Consider the following 13,688-nt stretch of genomic DNA (forward strand, 5'->3'; position numbering starts at 1 on the left):
CCGGTTTGTTGTGTCTAAATCCGGTGACCACAGCTCCATCCCATCCCTCTGGTCGGCATCGCGTCCCGCTGCGAAATTGACACGTCACCGTTTGCGTCATCAGAGTACCGCCACTCCTGGCATAGATAGTGCTGGGTGTAAACGGTGCACTGTAAAATCTGGAGTGGATCGCAGGGTTCTCCGCCCTATCAATAAACTGGATTTTAGAGCTCAAATGACATTTGAACTGCTGAATGTGCTGTCCCTGTCAAACAAAGCTGGACTTATATACGACCACATCCTGGATAAGGAGATAGACATTCTCTGTCTTACAGAGACATGGCAGCAGCCTGGAATATACTCATCCCTAAATGAGGCCTGCCCACCCGGGTACAAATATCTCAATAAGGCTCGTACAACTGGCCGTGGTGCTGTTTTACATCGCAGCAACATTGAATTATCCCTCGTGTCTGTGCCCAGTACTGGCTCATTTGAAAGTCTGGTTTTCAGTTGCAAAAAAAACTTTTCAGCCCTTGTCTATCACCCTCCCAAACCACAACCAACTTTCATCTCTGACATTCATGATTTTCTAATCTCCCTCTGCACAGCGCACTCAAATATTCTGGTTATTGGTGATTTCAACATACACGTGGACTCCCATAACTGTAAACTGGCCTCAAATTTCAAGCAAACCCTGGATTGCCTTAACCTTCAACAGTTTGTGGATGCCCCCACACACAATAGGGGGCATACACTCGACCTTGTCATTACAGACTCCCTCTCAGTTTCAGGCCTTCAGGTGTATGACGTGGGTGTCTCCGATCACCTGGCGGTTACATTTGAAGTGCCAATATTAGTTCCTCCCACCAAAACCAAAACATCTTATGACCTTCAGGAAAATCAAGAACTTGGACGCCACCTCCCTCAGTCAATATCTCCAGCATCTCTCCCCCCCTCCTAACTCATCAGCTGACGACTTAATGGACTACTACAACACCAGCCTCACCTCTATTCTGGATTGTATTGCTCCATTAAAAACCCGGACAGTCACGTTTACCCGCTCTGCCCCCTGGTTTACAAACGAGCTGAGAGGGATGAAGAGGTCTGGCCGTGTCCTGGAGCGTGCCTGTAAAACATCTGACTTGACGGTGCATAAGTTGGCCTACCGGGAAACATCGTAGGGCTTATGCCAAAGCACTCTCCAAGGCTAGGTCAGAACACTACTCAACACTTATAAACAATGATCCAGGTAACTCCAAAAAACTGTTCTCCACAATAAATCACATCATCAAACCACAGATCTCCCCATTCTATAGTCCAACCGATATAAATTGCAACCGGTTTCTTGATTTTTTCACATCAAAAATGGACAATATTCGCTCCTCATTTCCACTTCTAAATAGCACCTCACTAGACCTGCCCGCAAAACCGATTGCTCAAACCCTATCAAAACTGTCGCCCACAACGCAGCAGGAGGTCGAAAACATAATTCGTAAATCCAAAACATCCACTTGCCGCCTTGATCCCTTCCCATCTCCTCTGCTTAAAACTCACACTAATTCTATCAGTTCCCTCATAACCAAAATAATAAACGTGTCCGTAGAGACGGGCTATGTTCCCACCTCCCTCAAAATTGCTCTCATCAAACCCCTCCTTAAAAAACACACTCTGGACCCCACACTGCTGTTGAATTACAGACCAATTTCAAATCTCCCATTCATCTCCAAACTCCTGGAAAAAGTTGTTTCCACCCAGCTCCATAATCATCTCAAATCCAACAGGCTATATGAGAAATTTCAATCTGGTTTTCGTCCATCCCATAGCGCAGAAACAGCTCTTATCAGAGTCACCAGCGATTTGCTGGTGGCTTCTGATTCCGGTTCCACATCCCTCCTCATTTTTCTCGACCTCTCTGCTGCGTTTGACACTGTCACCATCACATTCTCCTGCACCGACTTCAACACTACACAGGTCTCTCTGGTACTGCCCTGAAATGGTTTCACTCCTATCTCACTGATAGAACCGAGTATGTAGCTCTGGGGGATGTAAAATCCAGACCCCACACTGTCATCTGTGGGGTCCCCCAGGGCTCCGTACTCGGTCCAACCCTCTTCACCATTTACATGCTCCCCTTGGGTTGTGTCGTCAGCAGGCATGGAGTTAATTTCCATTGCTATGCTGATGACACACAACTCTACCTTCAAGTTACTCCCTCTAGCTCCCCCTCTGACACGGCTGCACGCCTTAGCTCCTGCCTGGAGGAGATAGAGGCGTGGATGAGTCAAAACTTCCTGCAGCTAAATGGCTCCAAAACAGAGGCCATTCAAACTGGAACTGCTCATCATCTCCGCTCCTCTCCAATCACCACTGTTTCATTTTTTGGACACACCACTCCCCTCTCTTCCTCTGTTATTAACCTAGGGGTAAAATTTGACCCCCACCTTTCCTTTGACAGTCATGTCACCACCATCTGCAAAACTGCATTTTTTTTGTACCTACGCAATATTTTCAAACTGCGCCCCTCCCTCTCCCTTTCTGCTGCAGAGAAGCTCGTCCATGCTTTTGTGTCCTCCAGGCTGGACTACTATAATGCACTCCTCTTCGGGATTCCTGGCAGGAGCCTTCAAAAGCTCCAGTATGTTCAGAACAGCGCTGCCAGGGTCCTGATGGGGGTGCGAAAACATCTGCGTTAGCCAGAACCGTGTCGGAATCCACAATCCACAGAAGGGAAGGCTACCCAACCATACCAAGAATTGACACCACAAAAGACAAAATGACGAGAGAGCGGAGACTCACAGTATCAGATGTCGAGAGGGATGTAAGGATAGGAATGGAGAGGGCTCGCAGCCGATCTGTGTGACAGGATCACAGAGACAGCCAGGTCAGTTATCCAAAAACTTTTGAGGGTGTGAAAATAGTCCAGTGAATAATCCAAAAGGTTGAATCCGAGAAAAACATATCCAGAAAGCAAAAGGCAACAACAGCAGACAAACAGGTACCAGCGTGAAGCGGCAGCACAAGTGCGCCTAGCGTTCTCACACCGGAAGTCAGAAGACTGAAGGACATAAGAGGAGGCCTCTGGGAAGGGTATGCACAGTCTACCTATATATGGGAACTTCAGGGCCCTAATTTTACCATCCTATAAAAACCCTACCTAACACACCCCTTAATACTTTCTAACAGGGAACCGTGGTCTACTGTTCAACCTTACTAAACTCTCGTAACGGGATAAATGGCCTAAACGGCATTCACAAAATTGGAGGACTATCATAATAAGAGCTTGAAAGAGCGCACTTACTACAAAACCCAATGACAGACCTATGGACTGGTTCCAAATTGAATTGAAATTGCAGCCGAGCGCACCTTCGCCTCTCTGAACTTTCCCACCACCGCCTCGACGGAGGTGCCAAAAAGTTCAGAAGGCGACACTAGTGCAATGAGAAGAAAGGCTTTCTCTTTCTCTCCAATTTCAGAAAAGTTCAACCACCGATGTTTGTCCCTGGCAACCATCGAGTTTGTCCGATCGTGGTGGCTGTTTATTTGGTGGCACGGAGAGCTAATCTGTAGTGCGGCGCAGCTCATTTTCACTGCGTCAGGGGAAAGACCCTGACTTTGTTTCAAATCTGTCAGCAGATCAGCCTGGTATTCTTGCAACACCGCCATTGTGTGCAAGGCATCACCAGCCAGACCTGCCGCCGCGTATGCCCTGCCATTTAAGCACAACGTCATATTTAAGTGGCTTAAGGCGAGACACTACAGGTGAATAGGGTAAAAATGTTAACTTACAGATATCTACATGAAACCTTACAAGTTGATTACTCACATGAATAGGAGAGAAAAAATATATATTAAAAGTTTTCTGTAATTTTATGTTTAAATATGATAATCAGGCTATATCTTATTAAATATGCGCTAATTTGCATATATTTTGAAGTGACGAATCGGACCATTTGAAAAAAACAAGGTTCAAAATTATTTTTGCATTTTGTTGATATATTCAATGAAAAGACATTACCAGTGGGGATTATGAATATCTCCTTTTGTTATCCTGTAAATCAGAAAATACTGCCAATAGCCGTAAAAAATTGATTTCCGCCCTATTTTTAGGCATAAAATGTCATATAAATCAGGCCAAGAATGATATATCAACAAATCCCTTTGGACAAACCTTCACAATATAGTTAGGAATACGACTGTAAAGTTTGGTGTATGTAGGTGCTACAGAAGTGGAAAATCGTCACTAGAAGTGTGAGAAAAAACTCATTTTGAGAAAACGGCCTTTAACCCTCTGGGGTCGGCTATCGCGCCGGCGCGACAAGCTCACTTTTTTCCTTATCAGTGCAAAAGAGACTCAAATTACTCTGTTGATTTTGATCTTACATATAAGTGTTTTACATCATTAGATCCTGTTAAGTGTCTATTTTATTTGTGGATACTCACAATAAAAACAGTGTTCTGCTTTTTGTCAAATAAAGAAAAATAAACATGATGCAAATTTTGCCTTCTCTCTGTCAGTGAAGTTCATTCTGAGTCCGAAAATGAACTGTAACTAAGTAAATATTTGTCACACAGGCAGATTTTTCGTTATGAAGCTGAAATTCTCTATATATATTATGTGTGTGTATTTTTTGTGAATTTTAAATAGCAATTTTAACCAGAAAAATCACAATTAGATTTTCTTTAGCAAATCGGGCAGCCTTAGTTGCTCCTGATATCAGCATGTTTACGGCAATTATTCCTCATAGTAACACAGCTTGTTGAGGTGTGAACTTAATATTTATCTTTGTAAAGAAAATGTTTTTCAACCTCTGCCCATGACTTTTATAAATAAAACAGCTTCACTACTGAAAGCTACATTATATTTCTCAGCAATCAGGTGATAACTTTTCTGTAGTTAAACCATAAAGCTTCCCTATTAGGTTACTCACTCGCGCTCTCTCTCTCTCTCTCTCTGGTTAATTCATTTGAATTCATAAAAAAAAAACTACTTTATTTCACTTCAGAATTCTAGATCTAAACTGTAGATAAACAAAAATTATTTCAGGACTATATATATATCTGTTTTGTCAGATTTTGCGCAGCAAAACATTCATGAGTCATGACAGCTGTTATCTTTGTCCATGCTGGAAACGAATCATGAACACCCGACATGAATTATATAAATAATTTTAATAGCACGGCCATTTAAATCCAGAGTCTACCATGTACATAGTAAAACGATCACCAAAAATAATTTTGGGCGGGAATTATTGTAAACACAGATATCGGATACCAGTCCTGTCTAAAGTGAGTGTAAACAGGCGGCTAAAAAATCGGATATGGTCAAAAGATTGGATCTGTGCATTAAGACTTAAGAGCAGTGTAAATGCAGCCTTAAACTGTGTAAGTCAATGAAAAAGTACAGCTCTGATAAATCATTAGCGCAAACACTGCATGTCATGCAAACACAAGTTACTGACAGCTAACAGCTTGTTCCGCTGTAACATAGTCAATACTATAAATATTGGATAAGATATTCAACCAAGTGTTTTGAGTCCTATTAAATATTCCACACTTATCAAAATGACTGTGATGCATGTAGAAACTGTGTACCAGGTCACTTTGTGTTTTCTCTGATCGGACAGCTATCCAACCGTGAAAATATCAAAAGAGAGGGCATTTTTCACATTCCAGATTGAACTGAACAAAATGCATCTGATTGTTGAAGCCACATATATAAATTTTACTCCTTCCAAAATGGTTAAAAAAAATCCACATGCGAGATTGTGTTATAACGGCTCCCGGTTTACAGATACACGCATCGCCACAGATATGGCTAAGCACCTCTTGAGGAATTCATTAAAAGTTCAGCATCTCCATTCAAAGTAGTGACACTAAATGGTCTTACCAGTGCTGATGCCGCTCTTTCTCCAATTGCAGTCTTTGATCTTGAAATTGGCTGATGATAAATAAATTAATCTTGCTTTCTATGACGTGAACTCTGTTAAATTTGCATATAGCATGGGAATTGAAGATTAGATTTATATTTGTTCTGCGGAGACACAGTTATGTGGCCTAGTGTAAATAGAACAAAATGGATAGCTATCTGATCAATACAAAATTATATTATTCCATAATTATATTCTATCCATTATAACATCTATAAGACAGGCTAGGGACAGCTAGACAGACCTTCTTCTAAAATATTATAAACAGCAACTTAAACAAATGCAGTCTTTTTGCTACTGTAGAGAGACAAAAAAAACTGCAATGAGTTTGCGTCATTTTTTCTGAGAAGATCATTAAAGGGTTAGTTGACCCAAAAATGAAAATTTTAACCACCACATCGAGACCCATCTGCGTCATCTTCTCAGTTCTCGCGCATGCGTCGTGTTGCTCTCGTGAACTCACTCAGAGGCCCACAGAAGAAAATGAATAGTTGAATAAAGTTGTTATTATTGAGGGTTTTCTGCGTACAAAAAGTATTCTCGTCGCTTGACAAACTTAAGGTTGAGCCACTGTAGTCACTTGGACTATTTTAATGATGTCTTTAATAACTTTCCTGGGCTGGCAGATGCCATTACCTAGCAGCCAATGGAGGAGTGAGACAGATCTCATCAAAAATATCTTAATTTGTGTTCCGAAGATGAACGAAAGTCTTACGGGGTTGGAACAACATGAGGGTGAGTAACTACTGACAGAATTTTAATTTTTGGGTCAGAGATTAAAACTCGCTTTAAAATGCTGAATGTGCTTTTCGTGTGCTTCATCTTCATCATTACTTCAACTGCTTTTACAAAAAAAAGTAGGCCATATGTCTTTATTTTTTATTTATCTCACATCATGTTGTTATAATACGTATTTGCTTGTCCATCGGGATCAGGAAAACGCGGATTCGAACTAGGGTCAGTCACGTCAAAGACTGAAACAACTGCAACCTGTTCTTACTCGCTGATGCCACTCCTGATAAACACATGGCATTCTTTTGTCAAATTTTTTTGTTCTAGGCTATTAGTGTAAATGGCCTTTGCCAGCAAGATGGGATATTTGCACTTAGTTTATGTTAAATTAAGCTGAATGTGCATTTAATTATGGGCTCTTCAGTTTGTCTGACTTGCATGACCGCTATCTTTTTCATGTTCTATAGAGGAGAAAATGCTTAATGTAAAATATTATTTGTCTCCTTAAATTATGGTGTCATTGGTTTGTTAGTGAATTGGGCATAAGACAAAAAATTTTTGGTTTCTGGTCGTTGTTTTTTTACCGCTCTACAACATGTGTTTTAGATGAACATATACTGTAACAGAGCATATAATACAACTCAGTGCTATACAGTAGTAATGAGAGATAATTTATCCATGATCAAACTAGCATGTTGAACATGTCATAATATTGTGAATAACAGAATCATGAATATTTTATAGGCATGAGCGCAGAATAATACTTGAACAATAAAATTGAATATGCTCTGTCTCGCCCATGTGCATTGTGCTCTGCCACCTCAGTACGTGGCATGACTGCCCTCTACTGCCCATGTATTTCCTGTGCCAGAGCATCCCACCTGACCAAGCGTGACCCCTTTTTCTTTTGGAAGCGCATTCTCAAAGGCCACATCTGTAGTTGATTGAACACACAGCCATGCTCCAAAATCTAGCGGAAAGCCGTCCCAGAAGAGTGGAGCTTTGTTATAACAGAAAAGGGGAAATAAATCTGGAATGGGACGTTCAACAAGCACATATGGGTGTGATGGTCAGGGGCGCACATACTTTTGGCTGTATAGTGTAGTGCAGAACTGATCTACTTGCAGAAACTTACCATAGTTGGGACAGTAATGAGTGCCGCCCTCAGAGGTGCAGTGCATCTGAATCTGGGAACGGTCATAGGTTTCCCTTAAGATGAAGGAAGCGTCACCTTTATGGGTGTTAAACTCGTACTTAAAACTGTTCCACGTGTGATGATCATATCTGACGTAGATGTAGCGGTGGATTAACCTTTTCTCCTCATAGGAAGTTCTGCAGCCAGCACCAACACGTGTAAACTGGGGAGCAGAATTATACATCAGTTTTCATCAGAAAAGCAATCATTAAAATGACATGCAAAGAACAGTATTACAGTGTTGTGAGATATTATTTCATGCTCTCAGTTATTATCTGGTTAATCAGAGGACATGCTAAATATGGAAAAAAATAACTAAGAAACAGAATTTAGAATACATAATTGTATAAATAATCTGGTGTAGTGAATGCAAAAGTTCTTACCCCTCTGTCCTGGGTGGCAAAGTGCCAGGTATAAGGAGTCTCGTTGACGACTGTAACCTGGGCCCCCATTATTCAGGATATTCTGTTACAGTAAAACAGTAAACATTGGTCAGTATTTAACAGTTATCCAAGGTAAGATGCAAAACAACAACAATTGGATTTGCATTAATTATAGCTAAATTTATTAAAGTAAAAAAAAAAAAAAACACAAAATACAACCTGATTTCATTCCTGTGCAGAGAAGTCGGTGTCTGTGAGAAAAGTGAAGCGGCTCATGCAGTCTGATGCTCTTTATAAACCATCCATCAGAGTGAGAGGACAGAAGGGGCTGAGCTTAGGACTTCTTAAAGGGTTAGTTCACCCCAAAATGAAAATTATGTCAGTAATTACTCAAGACTTTCGTTCATCTTCAGAACACAAATTAAGATATTTTTGATTAAATCTGAGAGCTGTCTCACTCCTCCATAGGCTTCTTAAGGGATCGAAACTTGCCGGCCCAGAAAAGTTTTTAAAGACATCGTTAAAATAGTCCAAGTGACTACAGTGGCTCAATCTTAAGTTTATTAAAGGGTCACTTCACCCATTTCAACATTAATCTTTATTGAAAGTGGGTTATATATGTAGTCGAAATGTAAAAGAAATTTTGAATTTGGTGCCCTAAAACAACTTTTGGGCGCATTTGTATGTAAGACAACAACTCCCAGAATGCACCACGTTGCACAGCTCCGCAAGCCACTCCCACTAATCCAGAACAGCACAAACATCAGAGAAATCACTCTTCCGTCTACAAGGCTAGCTGCCAAATAAGTTTGAAATTCATTTCACATAAAATGTCTAGTTAGTTGGCTGTGGCGAGCAGGACGAGGGCGAGGGACGTGAGAGGACGACGCGAGTGATAATGAATGACACCTGTGCAGCGGTCTCATATCTCTCACGGAGGAGCGGAAGCACAAAAGGAACAGGCCTGATTTTATGTTTTGTTTCTGTTGTGTGTGGCCAGCTGGCTTATACTTTTGTTTTGTATTTGTTTATTTTACTATTAAAATGTTTAAATGTTCGCCGGTTCCCGCCTCCTTCTTCCCACAACAACGAACCACGTTACATTGGCAAACTCATTAGCGAATTACTCCTCGTTTGTATTTTTTTCTATATGGTGAATTATTGCATGATACCTGGATGTTCAGTCAGAAGAACATATGCGGTGCGAAACTAGGATGGTTCACATCACAACACAACGTCCGTGTGCTCGTCTGATTCAGAGATTTCGTCCAGGAGAAATTGCGATCGTTGAAATTCTCTGCAGCAGACGGAGTCTATCTGTGTCCGTAGCGCACAGCGAGAGCACTGGCACCAGCAGTCCGCCCAGCTCGAGCCAGTCCGGGCTCCTCGTCCGCCTCCTGTTCCTCCATCAGCCTCAGCTGCTCTTCACTATATTGCGGCTCGTAAAGATAGCCACGAACAGCGGATTCGAGCAGCAGAATTTCAAAATCCTCTACTTCCATATCATGTTTAGTTTCTTCCATATCATGTTTAGTTTCTTCCGTCATTGTCGTAACTTCCTATCTCCACAGCGCTTGTTAGCTTAGCTTATAAACAAGATGCCGCCCACGGGCCTCGCCACTCTCGTCCTCCTCTGACCCCCTCTGAGTTCTCGGATGACAGTGTGTGTTGTCCCCGGACCGTACTACTCTCATCCCCCTCAGTCGCCAGAACGCTGGGAGAGCAGGCCCCCGCGGAACACTGGTCCTTCCCTGGCCTCCTCTGTCAGGGGGCGGTTTATGACCGTACCCCCACACCGGGCCGTTATGCCGTCCACGTCCGGGCCAGTCATTCCGCTTCGCTGCACCACCGAGGGGACGTCTGTGGTTTGCGTGACCCCGCTGGAACAGTCCTTGGGAGCCTGGCTAGAGCTTCCCAACCTGTCTCGCTGGGTCACACAAACTATCAGGCTCGGCTATGCGATTCAGTTCGCACGGTCTCCTCCCTGCTTCAGGGGAGTCCGCTCCACTATGGTCGATGGCAATGCCCCTATCATGAGAGCAGAGGTTGCTACCCTACTAGCGAAGGGTGTGATCGAGACTGTCCCTCCAGCCGAAATGAGGTCCGGGTTCTACAGCCCCTACTTCATTGTTCCGAAGAAATCCGGTGGGTTACGGCCAATCCTGGACCTGCGCATCCTGAACCGCTTCCTTCACAGGCTGCCGTTCAAAATGCTCACGGCCAAAAGCATCTTCAAGTGTGTGCGGCCCCAGGATTGGTTTGCAGCGATCGACCTGAAGGACGCCTACTTCCATGTCTCCATTCTCCCTCGACACAGACCGTTCCTGCGGTTTGCTTTCGAGGGGCAGGCATACCAGTACGTGGTTCTCCCTTTCGGGCAAGCCTATGGGGCATATGGCATCTGCAGCCTCGGCAAAGCTCTGGCTTTGCGACTGAGTCCTGAGGTGGGCATGGCAACACGGCACGCTCCGAGTACCAGTCACTCCGACCTGCCGTCAGATCTTCACCCCGTGGTTGAACCTCAGCTTTCTACGGGCTGGAGTGCCCTTAGAACGAGTTTCCAGGCATGTTGTCTCATCAGATGGGCCTCCACCACGGGCTGGGGTGCCATGTGCAATGGACATGCTGCCGCGGGCTCTTGGACAGGACCCCAGCGCCAATGGCATGTCAATTGCCTCGAGTTGCTGGCAGTACGTCTTGCTCTGCACCGCTTTCGGGCACTGCTCAAGGGTCAACACGTACTAGTCTGATCAGACAATACCGCCACAGTAGTGTACATCAACCATCAGGGTGGTCTACGCTCTCGCCGTATGTCGCAACTCACCCACCAACTCCTCTTTTGGAGTCAGAAGCATCTGAGGTCGCTTCGAGCCATTTACATTCCCGGAGCCCTGAACTGTGCAGCCGACGAGCTCTCACGGCTTCAGCCCCTCCCTGGAACATAGCGACTCCATCCCCAGTCGGTTCACCTGATTTGGGACCAGTTCGGGGATGCTCAGGTAGATCTGTCTGCCTCCCACGACTCGACCCATTGCGCCCTGTTTTACTCCCTTACCAAGGGCACGCTCGGCATGGACGCACTGGCGCCAGCTGGCCGTGGGGCCTCCACAAATGTGTTTCCCCCCGTGAGCCTTCTTGCACAGACCCTGTGCAAGAAGGCTCACGACACTGTGCAAGATCAGGGAGGACGAGGAGCGGGTCGTTCTGGTCTCGCCTCACTCGTCCCGAACTTTGGAACCTCCACGTGTGGCTCCTGGACGGGAGACATGTCTATGCGTTGAAGTGGAACCTCTTTGTCAACTGGTGCTCTTCTCACCGAGAAGACCCCCGGAGATGCCCGATCAGTGTCGTGCTTTCCTTCCTGCAAGATAGGTTGGAGTGAAGGCTGTCTCCCTCCACCCTGAAAGTGTATGTCCCCGCTATTGCCGCACATCATGACGCTGTTGAAGGTAAGTCCGTGGGAAAGCACGACCTGATCATCAGGTTCCTGAGAGAAGCGAGGAGACTGAAAGAGGGTAGGTGACCTGCACGCATTCTCCGTTGACGAAGCGTGCCTGGAGTTCGGGCCGGCCTACTCTCACGTGATCCTGAGACCCCGGCCTCAATATGTGCCCAAGGTTCCCACCACTCCCTTTCGGGACCAGGTGGAGAACCTGCAAGCACTGCCCCTGGAGGAGGGAGACCCAGCCTTGGCACTGCGCTCTCCACGCCTATGTAGACAACGCAGTGTTTCAGGACCTCAGACCAGCTCTTTGTCTGTTATGGTGGGAAGCTGAAGGGAAAGGCTCTCTCCAAGCAAAGTTTGTCTCACTGGATAGTGGACGCCATTGCTTTGGCTTACCAGCAGCAAGGTCGACCATGCCCCCTTGGTTGTGACAGCCCACTCTACCCGGAGTGTGGCTTCCTCTTGGGCTCTAGCGCATGGTGCCTCGCTAACAGACATCTGCAGAGCTGCAGGCTGGGCGACACCCAACACATTCGCCAGATTCTACAATCTCCGAGTGGAACCTGTGTCCTCTCGTGTACTCGCTTCAACCAGCCAGTACTAGGACCTGCTCAGGTGTCTTCGCTTACTCGCCATTCCACTCCACGGACTGGATACCTGTGATATTTCCTCAGGTGAGCTTCCCCAACAAGCCCTGAGTTCCTCCAGCACTGCTGACGTTGACGCCAGTGTCTATTGCCTGCGCATTGGCTAGGTGCCTCCGTGTGCATGGTCCCCCCTCTGGGCGACCCCAACATGTGTATTTCCACTGTAAGCCTCTCTGAGCATGTGTCTTTCCCTTGGCAAGCCACCTTGCCACCCCTGGCGTTGAAATATTCCACCTTCAGCTGGACACCCCAGTGTTCCCCATATGCACCCCCCTTCCGGGTCATATGTGTATTCTGTAAGTCCTCCCTTTGGGCAGGCACTGATTGTATATTTCCACTGAGATATGCTTTGTGTACCTTGGTATTCCTGTGTTAAGTAGGAGTCATTTGTCCGTGCTAGTCTCACGACAGGGAGCTCAGACTTACGCAGGGTACTGGAAGACAGCTGTAAAGGTGGCGTGATTGGACTGAAACCCCATTCGTCGTCACGACGGAACTCGTAGAGACAATGAAAGGGAACGTCTCGGTTACGTATGTTCCGTCTTCCTGCCACTTCTGCTGTATCGCGGGGACCGCCTGAGTTCAGTCTCGGCTCCTCAGCGAAGAAACATACCTGCATATTGCCGGCGTCCTCCTTTTATACCCACGAGGTGGGGCGGAGTTGCGCCATGCAAATTCCGCAGACCCATGGCATTTCTTTGCCATTGGCTCATTTTGTATACTCGAAGTCGATAGGCTTTCTTAGCGAAACCCCATTCGTCATCACGATGGAATGTCTTCGTTCCCTACTCAGGAAACGAGGTTTACATACGTAACCGAGGCGATTCTGTTGCTGTTCTTTTGAACTTAGCAAATCATCATATTATAATGATTTCTGAAGGATCATGTGACACTGAAGATTCAGCTTTGCATCACAATAATAAGTTAAATTTGAAAATACATTAAAAAAAACAGTTATTTTAAATTGTAATAATATTTCAATAAATTACTGTTTGTATTGTATTTTTAATCTAATAAATACAGCCTTGGTTACCATAAGAGACTCAAAAGAAAATAAACCGTACAGATCCCAAAGTTTTAAATGGAAGTGTTTAATTTAACGCATTAATGCATGCAGCATCTGTTTTTTAAATGTTACAGTTATTGAACCATTCAAGTGTGATAATATGTAAAAAAAGAACTGTACTTTACTGGAGCGCTGTGAACAAATACCTGAAACGGGTGCACAGAATACCGCTTCAGAAAAAGGCAGAAACACACAAAATTATATCAAAATTTCGGTTTTGTCAAGTAAAGTCATTACCACAGTCGTAAATGTGTTAAAAAGTGTTAAATGAATATAAACAGTTGTGAGAAAATAGGATGTGTCAGGTATTAAAT

The 13,688-nt window shown here is 44.6% G+C and overlaps 1 protein-coding gene across 1 annotated transcript in view; it reads right to left on the reverse strand.

The window, feature by feature from the left end:
* LOC130070832 (uncharacterized) overlaps nt 1-8,545 on the reverse strand; it is a 43,224-nt gene extending 34,679 nt beyond the window's left edge. The window contains exons 1-3 of the mRNA XM_056235377.1: nt 8,436-8,545; nt 8,217-8,298; nt 7,774-7,996 (exon numbers count right to left, since the gene is read on the reverse strand). Of these exons, the coding sequence (XP_056091352.1) occupies nt 7,774-7,996; nt 8,217-8,285 (292 nt within the window). The 5' untranslated portion in view covers nt 8,286-8,298; nt 8,436-8,545. The remainder of the gene's footprint in view (nt 1-7,773; nt 7,997-8,216; nt 8,299-8,435) is intronic.
* Nucleotides 8,546-13,688: the final 5,143 nt, after the last annotated feature.

This window comes from Rhinichthys klamathensis, unplaced genomic scaffold, assembly GCF_029890125.1.
Source record: "Rhinichthys klamathensis goyatoka isolate OS25496 unplaced genomic scaffold, OSU_Roscu_1.1 h1tg000018l_1, whole genome shotgun sequence".
NCBI classification, from domain to species: Eukaryota; Metazoa; Chordata; class Actinopteri; order Cypriniformes; family Leuciscidae; genus Rhinichthys; species Rhinichthys klamathensis.